Source organism: Pavona decussata, unplaced genomic scaffold, assembly GCF_977016875.1.
Source record: "Pavona decussata unplaced genomic scaffold, jaPavDecu1.1 SCAFFOLD_3895, whole genome shotgun sequence".
Classification (NCBI taxonomy): Eukaryota; Metazoa; Cnidaria; class Anthozoa; order Scleractinia; family Agariciidae; genus Pavona; species Pavona decussata.
This window is the reverse complement of record NW_028146559.1, coordinates 1-22,360: the sequence shown is the minus strand read 5'-3', so window position 1 is coordinate 22,360 and position 22,360 is coordinate 1. Positions and strand designations below refer to the sequence as shown.

The following is a 22,360-nucleotide window of genomic DNA, read 5'->3' as shown; positions in this document are numbered from 1 at the left end:
ATAGGGACCTCCTGTTCCGAGCAGAGATCAACAATTTGACCAATAATATCGTAAATTCCACCTGCAAAACCACAATACTCTATCATCTGAACAATGTACGTAATAATAATATTATCAGCCAACCTTCTGACTGGATTCGATCCAAATTAGGTGGCAGAATAATGCACTTTAACCGCTTCAGTTTTAGGTGCTTCAAGACTTCTCTCAGGCCACACACGTAACGACGTTTAGCTTTAGCCTTGATCGGATCTTTGAGGTACATCCGATCTTGAAATCGGGCTAAATCGACTAGGAACTGCTCCGTGCAAGTGTTGATCTCTTTGTTCACCAAATGATTACAGTACCTACACAAAACCTAATAATAAACTGGCAAATGGACGCGGTTCACACTCACTCTCGAAATCGACGGTTATGAATGGTTGGCTTGGCCTTGTTGTGGACAACGGTTTTAGGTTCTGTTTCAGACGATGTCCTCTCCTCGGCGTCAGCTTGGGGTTCACCGAGTTTCCTCTTTTCTTTTTCGCTAGTTATCACCTAAGGTAATAGCATGATGACAGCTGTCATTGTGTAATACTATCGGCCTCCAATAGTACTCTTCAATACTACCTACCTACTTACACATCTTCGAAGATCTATATACAGGTATATATATATATATATATACATACTTCGCAAAGTTGATGGACGCTTTTTCTTTGGTACTTCCCTTTCTTTGCCTCTACGAGTGGCAGGTGCACTGAGTCTAGAATGTTACCACTACGGGAACTTTCCTACATGTACACACACACACATTGTATTTTTATCACTAATGTATGATGGCAAACTTTACATCACAACCATGACTGTACCTTGACCTTGCGTTGAGTGTCCCCTTTGGTTGGCGGTTTGCTAAGCAATAGTGGAGCTCCTCCCCCTCCACTGGTCACAACCTTCTTGGATCCTTGTATCTATACAAACAAGAGAGTCACAAAATCTAACTCCGACCATCGCTATCACCTACCTCTACCCAAGCCTCGTACCCAGATGTCTTCCCATGCCTGTCAACGATGCCCGGCAAATCATCGGAAATCTGCCACTTTTTTCCCTCATGGTGCCACGCAGAGAGCCAAAAGTATAGTTATTGCACGGCAATGCAAGAGAAGGGTTGACAGTGATGTAACGATTACATCACAAAATCGACCAGGCCTAATTTTCGCAACAACAAAAACATTAGAAGAAGGCCTGGGTACGAGGCTACCTCTATCCCACTCCCACCCCAAACCCTCAATCCTCTGGCTTTGGTCTTCATTATATACACCTAGATATAAGCCAGTAGCTTACAAAGTCATTAATTCACCAAGCACTTACCTGTAGGGCTTGAAAGAGAGAGTCGAACTCCAACACCAATGGTTGATGACGTCGTTTATCAGCGGCGGCACCGGGACGGCTCATTTCACCTTTCTCTCCACTGTCATTTTGATGTTTAGTACTCTTGGCAGTAGCTTTCTCCTAATGAACAATTACAGGTATGCATTAATTTTATTCAAAACTGACTAAAATTACAAGGAAAACTGCTTCAAGCAGGAAGGGGAGTGGGGGAACTGCTAAACATTGGCAACACTAGCTAGCAAGGATGTGCCACAAAAATTTCTGGCAATATCAATGATAGACAATGACAACTACAACAGACATACAAACAGGTCACTTTACCCCTCCCCAATTAGCACGGGGAAATATTATAATCTGTGTTGATAAACAAGGAACTTATGACCATTCCATGAACTAGAGACATTGCAGCTCTTCCATTTCTAACTGGTGGCTTTTTTAAACATATATGTACATGCCGTAAGTTTGGGCAATGGCTTATCGGCAGCTCGATAAGCTCTTGGTTTGGGTCAGGTCTGTTAAACAAAACTATTTGCGATAGGGTTATCACCAATAAACTCATTAGAAGCTGCCTTGGTGGTTTCTAGTGGAGAGGAGTATTATACAGTCACATGGGGGTGCTAACATACATGTGCGTAGTATACATGTATTTCAATACCTGCCCGATTAAAAGTACCATATAGCCGGAAATTTTGGCGGTAATTAAATTTGGCGGTTTGGCCCTAAATCGCCATTGTAGAAATATTGGCAGATTTTTAATTTGACGGTTCGGTAAGGGATCGCCACACGTATATATGCAAGTACAAAATATTGGCGGAGTTTAATTTGGCGGTCGCGAATTAGACCACCAAACCGCCAAATTTAGTTCCCTGCCAAATTTTCCGACTATACGGTATTTGCTCAATCAGATGTTGCTCTCGAATTGTCGCCACATCTGCAACAGCACTAGAAGAAATAGTACCTGCTCTCTAATGCTAGCTGTGGCTCCACCCAGCCTCAATCACTTGTACTTGCATGCACAATACTATTGTGGGAGTGGCCAAGGCTGAAGTAAATAAACACCACTCTCGGTAAGTCGCCGCTCTCAAATAGTAGCCCAAAATTCAGCAATGAAATAAAATAGTAGGCGTGGCTTCTGATCGAGCAAATATGGTATGTTACCGACAGATCTGAACAAAAACAGCAAGCAGCAGTGTCTAGTGGCAGTTCATACCTACCATAAGAGTTCTAATTACAGCACCAAAGAATTAATTCAGAACTGTGTTTGGTGCTTCAATTAGAACGTTAAAGATTGTTCTAGGTTCCAAATGGCGCCTAAACTAGAGCGGCTCTTAGTATTGGAACGAAATTACTATCGTAATTTACTAAGGGAACTGCTAAAGGTATATTGAGCAGATCCAGAGCTGCTGGATGGACCACTCTCAGCACGAGAATTGGTTGTAGCTTTCTGGTAATAGTACAAGGTAATGCAGCTTCTTCTAAGAAGCGAAAGGTGGATCAACAGTCGTGGCATCCATGGTTTAACCAGTATACATGCAGTAAAGCAGCTGTAGCCAAACCACATCCAAGTTCTATTTATAAGCGCCACTTTTAATAATTCTGACTAGTGGTTGGCGCTATAATTAGAACGAAATGACGCAACGCCAAATGGTGCATATATTAGAGCAGCGCTGTAATTAGAACTTTTACGGCAGTTGTGGGGCTATTGGGAATAATCTGCTACCACGGCCACTTCACACTCACTCCAGCATACACACAAACGTTTGTGTTTGATGACAGGCACACAGTATCTCCTCACTATGGAAAGCCTATCAAAGCAGTCACCCACACTTTGAATAGTCAACAAAAAATAAACCAGTGGGTAACATAATTATTGTCCTTCCAATCTTCCTCACAAATCTAAACAGGGCCAGGCCAGTAAATGATCAGCTAGTGTGCCAAGTGCCAGTGGATCATTGAGCATAGTGTCCCGGGCAAGCACTACTCCCAAGGGTAGTGACGGTGTACAACATTTCTTTGGATCAATGTAAAAGCTCCCCTACAAATGTGTGCAAATACTATCCAAGTGCCCATGAGGGCTGAACATGTGATTGTAAGCACTTGTGGGCACTTAAGTGGTAGACTATGGCATACTCAGTACAGCAGGTACACATGCATCCAGGAACCATATGCATACCTTCTTAACGGGTTTGGGAAGTGTTACAGTTCGAAGAACGGTGCTCCAAGACTTGTCGTCACTCTCACTGTTCTCTGCCACACATCTTCGTCCCTTGTGTGATGCGCCGAAATACTAGGCCAGTCACTTTCATTAATGTCACCTAAATCCTCCACTTTCTGTTTGTTACGTGTAACGCCACACACAGTCTTCTTGTCCAACAGATTTGGGTTGATTCTCAGCAATCCACGCACACTGCCAGGTTTCTTGGCAGTACTTTCATTCTTGGGCCTCTTGGTCACGTTTTGAGTCTCATCACCCAACCTTGACTCGACTTCTTGGTGTGAGCGTACAATAAAGGGTATGCCAATTAATGAACGGATGCTCGTCTGCTCGTGCTCAACACTGACAACAGGAGCTGCAACATGTGGACTGATTCCAACACCATTCTGAGATTCAGAAGCTCCAGTATCTGAGGATTTGCACTGAGAGACAGGGGTTTCTACTCTTACTATACGTGTCTCCAAGTCAGTCTGTAATCTTTGGGTGTTCCTCTTCTGCACCATAGTCCAACGAGCACCATCCATGCCCTTGTGTACACGAAATTTTGCCGATGCACTTCTGGAAATGGTCGCCGCGTGTGACGTGGCTACGTACGCATCAGGTACGTACGCGTACGTTGTTGGCTTTAGCCCCACCAACACTTTTGTGGTCGGCACTATCTGTCCGTGTGTATTTATATTATATTGGTGGTGTCGACGTCCGTCACTGTATACTAGTCGCCATGTTATCGAGATAGCAGCGTTCCAACGATGCGTCTCGTGTCTCCTTATACCCTGTGTTTTCTCATCATAGTGTGGTCAGCGTTGTTTCTCATATCGGCTCGCTATTTTCTATTTAATGCGCATCAAGTAAGTATACATGTACACACACTCCTCGTTCAGTATAGTCGTTTATTAACCTACTTGCGCCTCCCCTACCCACCCATAGCGGCGACGGGTGGCCATTTTTCCAAAAAAAATTATTCCCAGTGGGTGACTAGGAGGATTTGATGGATACAAATTATACACATACTGGGGTGAAAAATAATTTATAAAAATTTATCTACTCTTGATATGGAGTGGGGATCACAGTTTACCCAGAGCTCTGGAAAAGCTAGCAATTGATTTCATACTGGTTACATCCTCTCCCTTGCCCATGCCCATGTGGCATATACCTAACACTGACGAGCTACGTGAAGAAATGCACTTTTGAAGCGACATTGTGTCGTGGTACGTTATTGTTGAATACTATTATAGTGGACTTCTCACGACAATAAATTTATCGTCGACGTTTCAACCAAAGTAGTCCGGCTGGACTATATAGTATTCAATAGGCTTGCAATGGTGTCCTGAGAGTCATTGAGCCGTTGGTTTTACTTCTTAGTGTACATACATGTACATGCATTCTTTGTATAATTTGCTAAGTTGTTCTGCATGGATGAATGACCAACGATGCAGGTTGTACCTGTTAGGCAATAGAGAAGGAACGAGAGTATACTCATAGATTTTTAAATATAATACATTTGTGTACATACATAATATTCTGACTCACACGGAAGTGAATCATGGCACCAAGTTAGTTATGTTTACAATGTAGAGGTTTTGTGGAGGAAGTTTTGACTGCTCTGTAGACTGGACACCTTGTCAACCCTGAGTCCACACTGCATGTCAACAAAGCCAGTCCAAAAGGCCTCGGTTTGGCAGCAATTACTTAACAAAATTTCCAACTAAATAATTATCGTTATCCAAGGGGTCTACTTGTCAGTTTTGCTGGCAAGTTGTACTGGTACTATACCTCTCTTGTTTGAGTCTCTGCATGAGTGAATTTATGATTTTAGCGCATGTACTACCACACCTGCAGGCGTTTCAAACTTTGCATGCGGCTAGATTCCTTTTTTGACTATATACCATGATTCACCATTTGTATAACCACCAAACAAAGTATCTACATATTCACTAACTCACATTTATTCTAATTTATTAGACATGGTTTCAACAAGAGGAACAGAAATTATTAAGTGAGGTGGAGTCTAAAATCGATAACTTGGACGCGAGAAATCTTCGACAATTGAATCAACTTTATGCCGAGATCCAAAAAGTAGAAGGTGAGCTGGGTGTGGCCTAATTTTACGACAATTTCTTGCTGCATCCAGAATCAGATGCACTAGCTCAGTGGGCATGCTCACTGGTTGCATACGCATGTCAGTGGTATGAACACATAATTCTACGTCAGTGATCACATATTTTGCGCCTTTGTACTTGTGTGGATTCAACTAATGTAAGCTATAGACAGACTACAGTGGAGCCTCCGAATAAAGGACACTTTGGGAGCGGAGACTTTGTCCTTTATTTGGAGGCTGTCCTCTGGTAGGAGGTTCGAATCACTATTGTAAGTACTAGAGTAATCCTAATCGGTGCCATAGCCAGTGTCCTTTACACAGAGGTTGTCCCTCTGGTGGGAGGGTCCATTTTAGGAGGCTCCACTGTATGCATATGTTCCAATGATGTTGGATCGTATTGAGTTGAAGGTACATGTGGGAGTAGGGGGAAGGGAAGGGGAGAAAGAATGGTTAGGGGGCAGTGGGGTGGGGGGGGAGCCAGGCCAACTCATCCCTTTCACAAGGAAGGTGTTGGCTTGTTTTCTCAATTGTGCACATGTACACGTATAGTACATGTTCTCCAGAGAATTGCTTATTTACCCATAAGCCACATTCCTGCCATACAATCTCTTATTCTCATTTGCTATGCATTCACACGTGTGTGCACATCGTCGGGCATTGTGTGAGGTAACTAGCTGTTACGTAACAACCTAAAGGTACTTTTTTTCAGCTTTTAATGTAGATATGCTCAGTGATATCAAGAGGGATATCAATCGTCAGCGTTCTTTCAACTCGTCACAAGAAAGGTCCAAGAACGACCACAAACCTCCAGCCCAACGTGAAAGTGACCAGCTCAAGTCCAAACGTGGTGTGTCGTCCTTGGAACCCATCATTGCCGTGGTTGTCATTGCCTGCAACAGACCAAACTACATAAAGCAAACATTGGATAATCTTTTGAAGTAGGAGACATAATCTTAAAGAGAAGTGATACAAGTATGGCCGTTAGTGTGTGCTTTGTATATATCCCCACACAGGTACAGACCTTCTGCCGGCTTGTTTCCGATCGTGGTCAGCCAAGACTGTGGACACGAGCCAACTGCAAATGCGATTAATACGTATGGCAGCAGAATCACCCACATTAAGGTAAAACTATTAATCTCTACGGCAGTGAATTTACTCCATTACTTGGTCCCCCCTGCATGCACCTAGCACCCTGATCTCAGTGAACCTGAGCTTCCTCAGAGTGAGAGAAAGATAAAGAATAAAAAAGCGGAGATTGGATATCTCAAAATCTCAAGACATTACAAGTGGGCTCTCTCACAGGCTTTTGAAGAAATGAACTATGATTACGTCATAGTCGTTGAAGGTGAGCAGTAGAGTGAGTGAGAGAGAGAGAGAGAGAGAGAGAGAGAGAGAGAGAGAGAGAGAGAGAGAGGGAAGAGAGGGAAGAGAGAGAACTTTAGCAGGTTTCAAGTTTTGGTGCACGTTGCACTATATACCTATTGAATGAAAGAAAAACTCCTATTATGTTACATACCAATCTGTGACACTTTTTTCAAAATAAAAAATACTGCTATCGTCCTTTGCTACAGACGATCTGTTGGTGGCTCCAGACTTTTACTCATACTTTTCTGCTCTGAGATTTCTCCTCGATTCTGATCCCAGTGTGTGGTGCATATCGGCATGGAATGACAACGGAAAAGATGGTTACATCAGCATTGAAGAAAATGGTAATACCCAAAAAATAAACCAACATCTCAACACTGATTGGTGTTTTTTAATTTCTTTTTGTTTTTCATTTCAGATGTCTTGTATCGTTCTGACTTTTTCCCTGGGCTAGGATGGATGCTGACCAAGACTCTCTGGACGGAACTCAAACCAAAGTGGCCACTGAAGTATGTATGCTATAACCATGCTGTAGGACACACAATGACACATTAATCAGGCCACTCAAAAGATCCTATAATTATAGTGCATGGCATAGGCAGAGAAGTAAGGGTGGTGTGTTGAGGATTTAAAATCATTAAGGTGTATTCCTTTTGCCTATACTTTTACATGTACGGTATGCAATACGAACCTGATACAGTTCAGTACAATATAAAGCTTTCTAAGTACACTTTAGAAAAGTATAATAAAAAGTGGCAATGAAAGGTCTGCACAAATAATATTATTAGATTCTGGGACGACTGGATGAGGGAACCGGAACAGAGACAGAACAGGTATATACACGTGAATCATGCCATCAGGGTTCTGCCAGGGGTGGTCCAAGTGACCGTTAGGATTGAGCTGAAAGGCAACAAGACAACATGAAATGTAGGATTTTCAGGATGGCTTCTCCCTGGGCTCTCTCGCTTTTCAGTGTCAGTGATAAAAAATCAAGAGAGCCAGAGGACAAGGCTAGTATTTCAGCATTCATTTTGCCGCGGGTTGGAGCTGACCACACCCGAGCAGAACCCTGTGCTACATGAAAAGCTCGAGTAAAGTTACACCTTCACCTAGTACTAACCTAGGGAAATTCTGATGTACTTACTTAGACTAACTACCCTAATTCAGCAAAAGGCAGAGCCACCTAGGTGCCTAGCCTTGTACGTGTTGTGCCAGTTAATGTTGTTACAGTGTACTTCTTGTCTCCCACCTTTACAGAGCGTGCATCAGACCAGAGGTCTCACGGACAAAAACAGTAGGAAAAGAGGGAGTCAGCACTGGCCAGTATTACAACCAGCACCTTCGATACATTGTACTCAATAGTGATGCAGTAGATTTTACAAAGATGAACCTTTCCTATTTGAGAAAGGTACGCACACTTTTTTTTATTTTTATTCCTCAGGGGAGTGAGGGAGGAAGAAGAGGGTGGAGCTGAGAGATGGGGGAGGGAGATTAAGCGTGGAGTGATCTTACTGTGCAATTCTCCTTTTTTATTGGCCTGTGAAACTCCATTTTTTATTGACGTGTGAAAGTTTCTCCCCCCCCCCCATGGGTCGACCACCATACTATAGTATATAGCCAACGGAGAGAGCAGTAGCTATTGGGAAACATGCCTTGCCATGGCTACAGCATTGAACCCCTTTCTGATGTCCTCATGCAGGATGCATATGACAAAGAATTTGTGATGAGAATCCATCAACTGCCACTGGCTACACTTTCTGAAGTTCTCAGCGGCTCTCCCAGCCATGATGAAGTCAAACTGACATACAAGAACAATAAAGACTTTGAATCAATCGCAAAACGACTGAAGATCATGTCCGATCTTAGGGTAAGGTATAATCATGTCTACGCTGCAGACACTGAATGATGCAGGGGTGCATTGGAGGGGGCTACGAGGGGCATTTACCCTTCTCCCTTGCTGAACCTTCGCCCAATTTGGGATCTTTGATGAGTACAATTGTGCGTAGTTCAGATTTTAAACATCCCACTCTTTACTGTATTTTCATGTCTATAAGCAAACAGCTGGCTGTTATCCCCAACCCCCAGACGAAATCAAAAATGACACTCGTCCATGTGGTCCAAGTTGTCATGTATCTATTTCACCTTGTTTACGCATAATATTATAGGCTGGAGTACCCAGAACGGCATACAGAGGGATCGTCAGCATTAGGTACCAAGGCAAACGTGTACATTTGGTTCCACCCGACCAATGGATAGGATACAACGCAAGTTAGTTCCAGAATGAAATAAATTATTCTCTGCAGAAATATGTCACTGTATATATATACATGCAATATCTTTCAGCTGTTCACAAATTATTTTTATTAACCAGCAATGATAGAACCTACTTCTTTGAAAGATTGTTATTAGATGCATAGAATCGTTTCATGAAATCGACCAACAGCTTGGTCTGATCGAGTGTGACGGCATTGTACAGTGAAACCCTGAGTCCACCGACAGAGCGATGTCCCTTCAGCTGTATAAGCCCAACCTTGTCTGCCTCTTCGATGAACTTCTTTTCAAGCTCTGTACTAGGTCCTTCTTTGGTACAGATACGAAAAGGAACATTGACCCTAGAACGGAACCGTGGTTCAACTGGAACGCGGTAGAACCCCTCGGAACGTGCAATGATGTCCATCACCATGCCACACTTAGCAGCAGAGTTGCGCTCCATAGCTGGACAACAATCACACAAGCATTATAGCAAGAACAATACCGTATAGCGAGAAAACTTGGCAAAGTTTAAATTTGGCGAATCTGTCTTCTAAAGATATTGGCAAGTTTTAAATTTGGCGATGGCCTATACCGATTGCATAGGCAAAACACAATAGCGCAATGATTGACAATTTTGTATTTGGCGAATTACTGCAAACTCACCAATTCGCCAAAGTAAAACCCTCGCCAAATTTTCCCGTTATACGGTAAGTGAGCGAATAAAAAGGTTGATGATTTACCTGGTACGCCGCCTTCTCTTTCCACCCACTTGAGAACTAGATTTAGAATGTAAACGCCCCAGACACAGGGAGTATTGTATATCGACTTCATCTTATTCTGCGCCGTGTAGTCGATGAAGGCTGGACAGTCTGGCCGGGGATTTCCCAACATGTCGTTCCTCACTGCAACAGAAACACAACGTCATAGAACTTGCACATCCCTTGCACTCTGCAATTGCTGACTAGAGTATGTACAGTAAATCTGGACCTCTGTAGTTTAGTCCTAGTATGAATTAAGTGTTGCAGGAGTGAGAGGGAACGTGAACCTACATACAGGTATTACAAGTGGAAGGCCTTTGAAAGCGGAGAGGATAGACTGATGCAAAGTATATGTATTAGTGTGTGTACCTTGTCTAAACGTGAAAAACCCTCCCTGAAACTAACATTGTAATACAGTGTTGCACAGCCTATGGTGAAGTTTTTGGCCATATAAAATACAACTTTGATAATTTAGTGTTTTTGCTGTAGTTTGAGAAAGAAAGAGAACTACAACTATGCCTACACCTGTCAGTACAAGATTCAATAGGTGTATAAAATGTTTTAAGAAGGAGATACATATGGCAGGCGCTACGTGACTGGTAGGTGTGCACTATCTAGAGAGAACCACGAATATATACAGATGTAAAACCAATGTACTTTGCTTGCAGTATACGTGTGCAGTCGATATCGTAAGTGCAGACACATGTAGACACCTTTGAGTAAATGAACAAAACACACTAAGCTGTATCATCAATCAAGTACATTGTACATTAGTTTCCTATACCCTCCTACTCGAGAATTCACACATGCACACGACGTGTACATGTATGTCACTCCACAAGTAAGCAACAATGCACTCACAATACCGCCCAACCTATGTACAATGTACATAGGCCGCTCATGTGCTGTGAGAGTACATATGTACGTGATTGCTATTGAGAGGTGGCTAGCTTCTTTGAAGGCGTGAAATACGTTCATAGTCACATTGTGCTTTCCCACTTGGAGCTAATAACACACTAGTTGGCTGAAATTCACAGGCGCAAGTACTTGTGAATAGTTGAAATGTGACGCAAGTACTTAATTTTCGTGATTGCATGCAAATATGCTCAAAGAATCAGCACAGTGTGTGTGCGCCGCAGAAGGTTAATTAACACTTAGCTCGCATGCAGGTTTTGACACACACCCACTGCACGTGAACTTGTCGAAGGCTTTATCGAGCCGCTGTACCCTGAGACTCATTGTGATCCACACGGGGCTCACCTCGGTTGTATGTGTGCACAGGATTACTGACCTATCCATCGAGTCCTCCAGTGTGTATGGTTGTCATGTATGAAGACATTTGGAAAGCCAGTATCAGAGAGGAACTGCCACGTCAGTATCAACATTGAAATGCGCAACCGGTGCACATGCTGTAGCTAGCCATCACAAGAAGTGGTGTCATTTGCTGGGCACATGCCAACAAAGATATTGTCTGTTTGTTGCTGCTTGACAACAGAGCAATAGCGTCTTTTGTGTCACTCGAGTTAGCACACAGTCTTCGATCAAGCCAACCGGCCAACCAGCTGATTGTGTAGTCAGCCACACCCGATGTTGGCATGCACGTGTGCTTCAAACCTCAGCATCAAATTTTTTTTGTGGTGGGTAAGTTTTGTGACGGCCAACTAAACCACAAAATAAAGAAAATGATGGAAATTGGCATTCAACTAGCTATAGAGTGTGGAGGTGGCCGCATATGGTACTCGATCACTACACCAAAAAAAAATCCTTACCTATGACTATTGTCACTCCGGCACAACCGACATTCTTCTGAGCACCAGCGTACACCACGGCAAACTTGCTTACATCCTTCAGCCTGGTTAGAAAATTTGATGAAGAATCACAAACTAAAGGTACACTTCCAGTATCTGGAATGTCCGGAAATTCAACACCTGTGCATGCAAAATGATGAAATTTGTAATCAAATTTAACAGCACAAAAGTGCACATTTGTTGCAGAATCAACATGCGTACCATGTACTGTCTCGTTGGAACAGTAGTAAACGTATTTGGCATTTGGAGAGAGCTTCCATTCCGAGGAATCTGGAATGGATGTGTGGCAGTCTGCGTTAGGCAAAACGAGATTGACTGTGACGTATTTCTGTGCCTCCTTCACAGCCTTGTTTGACCACGTTCCAGTGACCAAGTAGTCGGCGACGTCATCCTTGGACTGAGTAAGGTTGAGAGGAATGGCGGCAAACTGAGCAGTACCACCACCTTGTAGGAGAAGAACGCTGTAGTTGTCAGGAATTTCACTGCAAAAAACAGATAGTGAAAACGGTCAACATGCTATACAAATTGAAAACTAAGCAGTAGTATCACCATAAGGTATATATATTATACAAGAGCAAAATGTAACATAAAATACATCTCTTAGCCTTGTCCCTGGGCCCATTCCCAGTTTTCAGTGCTGCATGCCGGATTGGAGACGAGGCTACATACATGTACAGCAGCTAGCAGTCAACTCGGAAGTGCTTCATGTAAGGTATGCATGCGGCCTACTCTGCTACATGTACCCGACACTTAATAGGTATTATAATAAATATATTATTTGATGTAATGTATCTGGGCTTTCTGGCAGCTGTGGTACTTCCAAAGAATGAATACCTGGAAGTCAAGCTGTTTGTACGATCGTGTGGCTGTCACATAATTTGTGTGCAAATTGAGACAGTTACTTTTAATTTTAGTGAGGTCCAGCTATGGCTACTAGTCAAGTATGATAAGTTACTTATACCGTGGAATCCCTCTATTTCTCCCTAATCAGGACACTGTCTATGGTCTATGGACCAGTCTACAATAACATCACTGAGAACAGTAGCTGTCCCCCCCCCCAGTTGTTTCCACAACAAAGGGGTTCCACCGGACTTGGTTGAGGTGCGGCTTCTATTTGCCATGGTAACATTCTTATGACTACACACAGTTCATGCTACTCACAGTAGCTTTCTCAATAGATCCATTGTCTCTTGGTTAAGTTCTGCGTACTGCTTTGATCTATGGCTTAGCTCTGTAAACAGACAAGTATGGTGAAACCAGAACACGTCACTAGAAGAGCTACATGTATTTTTTTACCCATCACTCCGATTCCGAGTCCACGATAGTTCATAGCACCCTGCTGTGCTTCCAGCAACACCTGCATACATACATGGAACAGTAGTGAACTTAAGATCATAGGACATGCAGCAAATGCGAATAGTTGTTCTATTGTCTCGTATCGTGCGAATAGTTGTTTTATTGTCTCGTATCGTGCTATCGTGCATCACCATCTGAGATGAGAGAGATGACTGTCGGCACAAATGTAACTTCAAAATCAGCATGTGCTGTAAGAGGCTATCTATGCCTAGCCTATAATGTGGTCAGACCCAGTAGTGAGGGAGATAAGTACATCTCTGGCGACCTTTCGATTCCCATTTTACTAAAGTCTTTGGACAAAGTTAATGATTAGTCTCAGTTATGGGAAAATTGATTCACAACCCCTTGTAATTGCTACAAGATTTGTCTAAAAATATTATATACATCCCTATATATGGCCACTCTGACTCTTCACCACAGACTATATTATAATGTAAAAATTTTGCTCTGGAATGCTTGCTTAAAAGGGTGACCTTTTAAACCTGATCCTACATCCTTAGTACAATAATATAAATGTACTGGATGCATGTATATAGCAGCTGTAAATTGCTTCTATCCACTACAACTACAGAAGTCCAACTAAAAATTCTTGTTGAGGGCATAATATGATTTTGCAGAACAAGGTCTAGCTGTAGTAAGCTATCCAAACTGACCACACCGAGTTCCATTATAAACTTTTGTAGTTGCACTGATTCTCTACTAGAGATTCTGTCTAGGACATTGTACAATCTAAACTGACAGTTAAAGTAGAAGAAAAAACCTTCCACAAGGTTTAATGGTTAATACCGGGGGGGGGTGATTGCATCAGAAAATGGAGCTATAGCGGTCAAATCCTCTAGTTGTTTATCAGCAGAGGGTAGATATCATTACTACATTACCTCTACTGGTAGCTGAGCTGGACCAGGAGCAAAATTGACGGCATCTCCACGCTTTCTGTCTCCCATCTTCACGCAAGCCTGTTCTTTTGTCGAGGTGATAATAAAAAGTCACGTTGACTGCTGAAGTTATTGAATAATCGATCCTGTACCATACGTTTTTTTAGCCGTCAGTTTCGTTCCCAGACCCCACACACTAAGACTGGGGTCTGGGAACGAGACGATGCAATCGAATGCCATCTTCCGCGCCGTCCCCTCGGCAAAAAAACGAACAAGGAGAGCTAGAGGGAAATGGGGTCTAGCGTCCTGCCTAGACTGATCAATATGAGCATAAAATGCCATAGCTACTCCGGTCCTATAATGGTAAACTAGCACGTTTCTGGAATGGATACACATGAACCAAGGACAAAATTAATGACATGTTAGATAATAGTTATACACTAGTCTCGCCAGCCAGTGAAGGGGCTGGTACCCCAGACTACCCTTCACGAGTAGTTTGGCTGGCGAGACTAGTTATACACTGGTTACGAGGTTTATATGGGATTTAGAAGACCGAAGGGCTCGTGTACAAGCCCTCAGTCTTCTAAATCATGTAGAAACCGACATACCAGTATCTAACCAGTTTAGATCACTGTACAAGACTTGTAAACAACTTGTAAAATAGTTGTAGGTCAATATGAAAAACTCGTAGGTCAATATGAAAATCTTGTAGGTCAATATGACATTTAGAAACCTGTATTTAGCCAATCAGATTGCAGCATTTAATACAACTGTGATCTAATACATGTTAGATCATAGTTGTAACAAATGCTGCGATCTGATTGGTCAGGAGGAGGTTTATAAATCCCATATGATACTCGTAAATATTAGTTAGATACTGGTTTGGAGGTTTCTACAAGATTTAGAAGACTGAGGGCTCATGTAGAATCCCGAGCGAAGCGAGGGTTCTACGGAGCCCGAGGGCTTCTAAATCATGTAGAAACCGACATACCAGTATCTAACCAGTTTAGATCACTGAACAAGACCTGTAAACAAATTGTAAAAAAGTTGTAGGTCAATATCAAAATCTTGTAGGTCTAGTCTATATCACATTTAGAAACCTGTTTTTAGCCAATCAGATTGCAGGATTTGTAGCTACTGTGATCTAAATTCTCATATAATACTCGTAAATTTTTTACAACTTGTTTACTATGATCTAAACATGTTATACAGTGGTTACTCAGTTTATATGGGATTTAGAAGCCCTCAGGACTCTGTATAACCCTCGCTTCACTCGGGATTATACACGAGCCCTTCAGTCTTCTAAATCCCATATAAACCTCGTAACCAGTGTATAACTATTATATATGAAGAACAAATCGAAAGTGGGGGGGGGGCTTGAAAAATTTAACCGCACCTACCAATAATTATGTATAACACGTCCATTTATCGTGCATACACTAACAATATTGTTGTGTTATTTAGCTACATATCTAGGTGGCAGAAGCATGATGATTAGAAACTGTCCATTAATTTTAATTCTTTCATAGACATAAACAAGTGACTAGATCTAGCTTCATAAAAAAAACAGCTACGCTTACACACACTGTTCATTCCATGCTGTCTATAAACTTCAATGTCAGTGTTAAAGGTTTAGGTGTTGTTGCGTCTGCAACCACTACACTGTGACCATCCGTCAAACCAAGTCCTGCAGAACAAGATCATCATCATCATCATTGGCACAGTGTTTTTAATTATGCGTATAGTGTGGGAATGACCCACATCTGCAGCCACGTACCAGAGCCTTTCCATATTTTTCAACAACGCACATCATAAAGTTAGGAAGGTCTAACTAACGCTTGGCGTATGCACACGAGGGTTACAGTAGTCATCGTGTTTGTGTGTGTGTCTGTCTGTTACCACTCTAGCGCTAGTGTGCGACAAATTAAACTTACCAGGCAAGTCTTCGCTCAACTCCAAAGGTTTTCAACTAACGGATTTGGATAAAAAGTTCTTCTTCCTGATTTACAGCTTGTTTTTCATTTTCGCATGGCTAAGGCGGCCATTTTCAATCATTGAAGTTGCCACATGGCAGGTTCAATTGACGACCCTTATCTACGAGCGTGAAGAGTAGGTAAATGGTCGTCAGCATAAAAGGCGCTTAACCCGTGGTTTGTTCATCCGACGACCATCACCTACGAGTAGTTTGAGGAAGTTGTCAGACATACAAGGGGATCTCGTATAATATACATTTGCAAACTCGGCGCCGAGCATTAATTTTTGCACTTTAGTGCTTTCATTGATCTTATGGTTGTGTACATATCTGCTGACTTTTCTTTCCTGGTACTGCACAAATAGTATACTTTGGCTTACTGTGAGGCACGCGTGATGGGAGAAAGATGGCAGTTACGTAATGATTACATCACAAAATTGACCAGGCCTTCCATATCTTTTGTGTCCAATTTTGACAAGCACGGGAAGGCTCTGGGTATGATGTGGTGCCCAACTCACCAGTCAGTGTTTTCTTGAGGTTATCTCTTGTTGCTCGCTCCATAGCTTCAAGCGTCTACCGGTAGATAGTGTACATTAGACGACCAGATCGACCAAGAAATCACAATTTTACTGGCACTTACGGGCATGTAGAGGGTTTTGTTCTTGCCGTTTATCACGGTGGTAAGAGAAGGCAGCTTCATCACACTACATCAGAATAGAACAGTTATTGGTCTGTGATGGTACAAGTACTCCTCTATAAGGACACCTCTTCAGAAAGAACACTGTCTAGAGTCCCAGCACTTAGAGCTGCTCCGAAGTGTCAGCAGTAGGTAGAGAGGTTCAACTGTTTACATTAGTTGTCATATCTTTTTGCCAGTTAACTTTTCATGCAAGTATATTTTCATCACTTGACCATTCGTGAAGGAAGGCAAAAAATATTCATGCATGGAAAAATATTTGTTGGTTTAATTTTTGCTCTTATAGGTGATTACCGGATGTTATTTCAAAAACAAACTTTCCCAAACTACAATAATAGCTAGCTCATACTAATTTTATTCTTACTGCTTACAATCGTTGGTCCTCTTTGAGGTAGTCGTACAACTCTTGGAGGGTCGCTTCGGATGAGAGCGATACAGAAACTGGTCTCATTGAACATGACGGACACTCCTCCTATAATGTTAATTAGATATTGACAACACATCGTAGGTAATGTCAATAACCGACAACCTACATTTTTCTCTGCCTCAAATGCAAATGTATATACTCCGTCGGTGTCATTGAACACCATGTAGTTTTGTAGAGGTTTGCTACAACTAGTAGTGCATATAATAGGATATAACGGGCTAATAAGCAGTTCTATGTTCATAGTTCCATAACACTGATCATAATGAAAGCACTGAAGTGCTAAACGCTCGGCGCAGCAATGCCAGAACAATAGCATGTATGTGCAGACAATAATTAGTCATCGAGTAGCTATAGCTATATACGCAAAAGTCGACAGAAAGATGGAGATACGTGCATGTAAATGCGATCATGAATAACAAATTTTAGCTAGACTAAGAGTGTATGTATGAAATGAGACAATGCTTTCTTTGAATTAAAGCTCACCCAAAGTCACACTAGCTTGGAAAAAAGGTACAGTCCCTGCACAGAAGTGTACAGTGTATAGTTATAGTATAATCCATGGCATGTACAGCTCACATAGAAATGAATGGAGTAGAGCACGTTTGAAAGTCTAAGGTGGCCCAATGCGTCCACGAAGGGGGCTGGGTACGAGACTAGTAGCTAGCTACAGTTGACTGGAGCCTCCATGCATAGACGTGTAGACCTTCGAACGTCCGCCAAATCGACACCCCTTAGCTGGCTCCATATCCGTGAAGGAAAGACATCACACTGTCACAGCGAGGGCTAACTCTCAGATGGCCGCGCTAAAGAAAGCCGAGCGCGCGATTGTGCGTGCTAAGACTATGCAGACCGCACCCATTGCACCTGGGAGTCAATTAACGCATGCGTATTGCATCGAGCAATCAAGACCGCATCCACATCCGTGATGGCAGCAAAGGCGCAAAATGGCCGACCGTTTGACGATGCCAAAAGCAAAACAAGCTATAGCTCGAGAAAGAAAGCTTTTTAGCGAAATCCGTCAGTTGAAAACCTTCGGAGTGCAGCAGAGACCTGGCTGGTAAGTTCAATTCGTTGCACACGCGTACTAGGCCGGCACTAGAGTGAGGACAAACAGACAGACAGACAGACAGACAGACAGACAAACGCACTACAGTAACGCTTCTGCGCATGCGCGCCGAGCGTTAACAACAGTTGTTGTGGTATTGTGAATGACATCTTAACAATAGGATATATATATGTACCTTGTTGCAAGCTTGAATGCCTCTGTAGCACATACCGCTAAGACAAAAAGTATCTATAAAACTGTATACTTTGCATGGATTGTGTCAATAAACGTACCAGCAATTACAGCATTAGTGGATGCAACCGCAGGTATAATGTGCTTCACGACACCTGAATTGGGTTAGAAGGAAGAAAGCCTCACTAGATGTTTCTCTCCCTCCACCCTCCCTCCCTCCCTTCCCCCCCCCCCCCTCTCTCTCTCTCTCTCCCGCCCTGCCTCCCTTCCCTCCCTCCCTCCCTCCCTCCCTCTGCTTGTGTAACTGGATCACTCTCAGAAGAAAATAGTCAAATTGCAAACCAGCAGAGGTAGTCATGGGGCACGTGGCCCAGGTGGGGGAGCAGGGGTCGTGGAAATTGAGGCTGAAGCATGTTGTAGTTATACCTTGAGTAAGTCTGTAAGTCACACCCTGAATTCCATACTCCGCTGCTCGGTCTTGAGACTTCTTGAATATCCACATGATATGATCAGGATTGTCTCCATCAATTGACACATCTATATACACACAGACGTACACATAAGCTTGCTTTGGATATACTCAAGTACTGCATAGTGGGATATTTTCTAGAGGTTCAATGTTTGTTGTCTTCACGGTTTCATCTACAATGTACATGGTATCCACGAAACTTAAACCCATGAAATAAAAGCCTACATGTACAATGACGTGAGTTCACGTAACTACGGTGCGATGCATCTAGGAAAATTTGTAGGCTGGCCCTCCACCAAAATGGACCACAAGAGATTATGGTAGTTAAAACTCAATTGGTTTCCAGCATGAGCGACTTCACAGAGGTCAAAGCATGCACGTAGATAATACACACTACACAAAAAACAGGACTGGAAACTGTTCACCAAGCAATAATATACTCGTGTGGAACAATAGATATGCATTCAATGATACAGTGCTGTATTGCAATACTAGTCGTATCTTTTTTGTAACCACTTTTAGCTTAAATAGTCATAAACTATGATGCATAGTGTGTGCGTGGATATACTGCTAACACACGAAGTTTTCAAGCTGCTTTTAATACGTAGACTACCGTATAGCCGGAAATATTGGCAGTATTTAAATTTGGCGGTTTGGCCCAAAATCGCCATTGTACAAATATTGGCGGGTTTTTAATTTGGCGGTTCAGTAAGGGATCGCCACACGTATATATGCGTGTATAAAATATTGGCGGATTTTAATTTGGTGGTCGCGAGCTAGACCACCAAACCGCCAAATTTAAATCCCCGCCAAATTTTCCGGCTATATGGTATAATATTATCCACGGTCAGGGCCAGAGTTAGATTTGAATCATTTCGTGACAGACTCGTACATGAAGTGATCTTGAACTCACCTCCAAATGGCTTTTCTTTTGTCCAGAGAAGAAGGCGAACATACTCGACACAGTGCTGGGGGAGGCGCGGCTTGGATGCAATCGTACACAGTGGATATGTTACCTTTTGGAAGTACAAGCACGGACACACACACATCTGAATTTGAAGTGTGAACTACACACACAATAATAACGTGCACAAACTTGAGGAGGGTAGAGGTCCAGTGTACAGTCCATACAAGCAGTAAGCCCGGGCAGAATCACTCGTGCATTCCCTTTAAATCCTATACACATTACGGTATGATTATCGTGACAGCAAAATCTCTGAACTTGAAATTATATTATGTAATGCAAACTACAATTATTTATAGTAATAATGATGATGTGATGTCAAGTATGTATATACCGTATTTGCTCGATCAGATACTGCTCTCGGTTAGTCACCGCTCTCGATATGTCACTGCAACTCTAATAGTACTAGAAGAAATAGTAGCCGCTCTTGAATGCTAGCTGCAGCTCCACCCACCCTCAATCACTTGTATACTTGAGTGCAGTAGCTTGCATGCACAATAATATTGTAGGAGTGGCCTGGGGATGAGGTTGAAGTAAATAAATGCCTCTCGGCTAGTCTCTGCTTTCAAATAGTAACCGCACAAAATTCAGTCATGAAATGAATAGTAGCCGTGGCTTCTGATCAAGCAAATACGGTACATACTAGTAAGTAAGTCTGGTGTTGGCAAGCTGGCAAGCGTATCACAGTTATACCATGCAGCAGATATTCATACCTTCAGTGCCTCCATCGATGATGGGTATGATGGAACTCTGATCCAACTGACCATCTTCACTGTACCTCAGTAGGCTCAGCTGATAGAAGATGAGCAATGTACATTTGTGGATACACAAGTTAACGATAAGCACAATCACTCACTGCCATTCCATTAATCCATCTCCTCGCAACAATTGAGTCTAAACCACACACTATAATGTGAAACTCTGGAGAACAGTGTGGAAACATATGATTGTTTGAAGAGCGTGTTTAGATGATAAGACTTACGCTGGTAGAAGTCTGGGCTATGGTCTTGAATCTTACAAAAGTATCTTTGTGATGTTGGTCAAATCAAGGAAATGCAGTAAACACTCACCGAGGGAGGAAGAGAGAGGGAAGAGAGGGAAGAGAGGGAAGAGAGGGAAGAGAGGGAAGAGAGGGAAGAGAGGGAAGAGAGGGAAGAGAGGGAAGAGAGGGAAGAGAGGGAGAGGGAGAGGGGGAGAGAAGAGGAGAGAACGAAAGGGAGGTAAAAGGTGAGATGGAGAGAGAGTTTTGGGAGATGCGGGAGAGTCACATTACAAGGATACGGTGTAACACAACATCCAGGTATTCTCTTATTAATAAACTCGGCGGCAACTTGAGCTTTGGACTTTCCAATATCAGTTGTTCTAATGCAAGACATGGAGAGGTGTGGCTAAAAATACTCAATTAAAAGAGTATATACCTGAAAAGAAACTGTCGGTTAAGATTGGAAAGGTCAACTGTGTCCATATCGATGCAGTGGAGTTGTGTAAAACCAAGCAGTGCCTGTCGGTAGGAGAACAATGTGCAACTCAAGTCATTGTTAAGTAGACATGATGAACATCGTTCGGCACTGTATGCGAGTGACATCACCTCCTTACATTGCATAGTATAATAGGTCCTACTACTCTTGTCTAAAGGTGCCACGAAAACTTGGGCAAGACAAAATAGATCACGTTGAAGCTAGGAGTAGTCGGGACTAGGAATTACAGTTCATTGAATATAAAATTGCACCTAAAGAGAATCATCTAATAATACGTGTTTTTGAGCTTAATGATGAAGAAGCTTGAATCATCCATGTAGGTTTATATACTAGGCTACATGTAGTCGAGTTGAAGCTAGCAGCCTTGTTTGGTGACACAGTTCATACAGTGTGCGAGACCACAAAAGCTCACCAGATCTTTGAGCAGTTCACAGCCCAGTCCTCCAGCTCCAACTACCAAAATTTTGCAGGTGTCACGCAGAAACTGCAGAGTCTACAGTATAAAATGCAGAAGACTGTGAACAATTTAACAAAAGTTGTGCAGTAAGTAACCGCTCTGATCACTTGTCCAGTGATGCTCAGACTTATCTACACATTCCTGAGATTCATAAGAATCTCGTATACAACTGGGATTTACTGCAGCTAGTCTCCCCACCTCACATCCAGTGACAAGAACCACTCACAGTTTTATTGTCCACATAAAAATAACAATTTGACAATCGAGATGCCAGAGAGAGCGATGATTGTTGCTAACAATTGTTGAAACTGGCTTCATTTCACTTTCGAATGCTAACAAACGTCCATCAGCACTGATTCTTCATAATTAACGTTGGTCACATCTACGGACCACACCCAATAGTCTAGCATTATCATTCTGTGAGTATCAATTAGTGCGCAGTCCACTCAAGCTCACAGCAAAACTTCAAAGGGCCCAGGGAATGAGGCTAACAGCAGAATAACTACAATTAATCTTAATCTTATTAAGATAGCACTACACTGGCTGCATGGAGCATGTTAATT

The 22,360-nt window shown here is 42.5% G+C and overlaps 3 protein-coding genes across 3 annotated transcripts; 1 reads left to right on the top strand and 2 right to left on the bottom strand.

The window, feature by feature from the left end:
* Positions 1-4,105: 4,105 nt before the first annotated feature.
* LOC146445790 (alpha-1,3-mannosyl-glycoprotein 2-beta-N-acetylglucosaminyltransferase-like) lies at positions 4,106-9,319 on the top strand. The gene is made up of 12 exons (XM_085102941.1): positions 4,106-4,184; positions 4,376-4,431; positions 5,546-5,666; positions 6,391-6,619; positions 6,695-6,803; positions 6,870-7,026; positions 7,253-7,390; positions 7,465-7,555; positions 7,835-7,879; positions 8,304-8,454; positions 8,746-8,913; positions 9,212-9,319. Exons 1-12 carry the CDS (start codon positions 4,106-4,108, stop codon positions 9,317-9,319), a joined length of 1,452 nt encoding a protein of 483 aa, XP_084959067.1.
* Positions 9,320-9,429: 110 nt separating this feature from the next.
* On the bottom strand, positions 9,430-14,165 carry LOC146445789 (phosphoserine aminotransferase-like). The gene is made up of 7 exons (XM_085102940.1): positions 14,100-14,165; positions 13,162-13,222; positions 13,027-13,096; positions 12,067-12,347; positions 11,827-11,985; positions 10,040-10,201; positions 9,430-9,761 (listed from the first exon to the last, which is right to left on the bottom strand). The coding sequence occupies exons 1-7, from the start codon at positions 14,163-14,165 to the stop codon at positions 9,430-9,432; spliced, it is 1,131 nt and encodes a 376-aa protein (XP_084959066.1).
* Positions 14,166-15,685: 1,520 nt separating this feature from the next.
* LOC146445788 (NEDD8-activating enzyme E1 catalytic subunit-like) lies at positions 15,686-21,833 on the bottom strand (the record flags this gene model as incomplete). The annotated part of the gene is made up of 16 exons (XM_085102942.1): positions 15,686-15,783; positions 16,587-16,641; positions 16,709-16,772; positions 17,137-17,237; positions 17,299-17,380; positions 18,434-18,470; positions 18,531-18,584; positions 18,856-18,966; positions 19,812-19,914; positions 19,995-20,074; positions 20,576-20,654; positions 20,719-20,783; positions 20,845-20,888; positions 21,144-21,224; positions 21,281-21,363; positions 21,753-21,833. Coding segments are annotated over 16 exons (1,218 nt in total), but the record flags the coding sequence as incomplete, so codon positions are not given.
* Between the last annotated feature and the right edge of the window lie 527 nt (positions 21,834-22,360).

Coding starts and splice junctions, on each gene's coding strand:
- LOC146445789 (XM_085102940.1), bottom strand. CDS start 14,165: ATGGGAGACAGAAAGCGTGGAGATGCCGTCAATTTTGCTCCTGGTCCA. Junction 12,348..13,026: donor GATCTATTGAGAAAGCTACT/GTGAGTAGCATG, acceptor TGTTTTTTGCAG/TGAAATTCCTGACAACTACA. Junction 10,202..11,826: donor CGGAGTGACAATAGTCATAG/GTAAGGATTTTT, acceptor TTTCTGTTGCAG/TGAGGAACGACATGTTGGGA.
- LOC146445790 (XM_085102941.1), top strand. CDS start 4,106: ATGCCCTTGTGTACACGAAATTTTGCCGATGCACTTCTGGAAATGGTC. Junction 4,432..5,545: donor TTCTATTTAATGCGCATCAA/GTAAGTATACAT, acceptor CTAATTTATTAG/ACATGGTTTCAACAAGAGGA. Junction 7,027..7,252: donor TTACGTCATAGTCGTTGAAG/GTGAGCAGTAGA, acceptor CCTTTGCTACAG/ACGATCTGTTGGTGGCTCCA.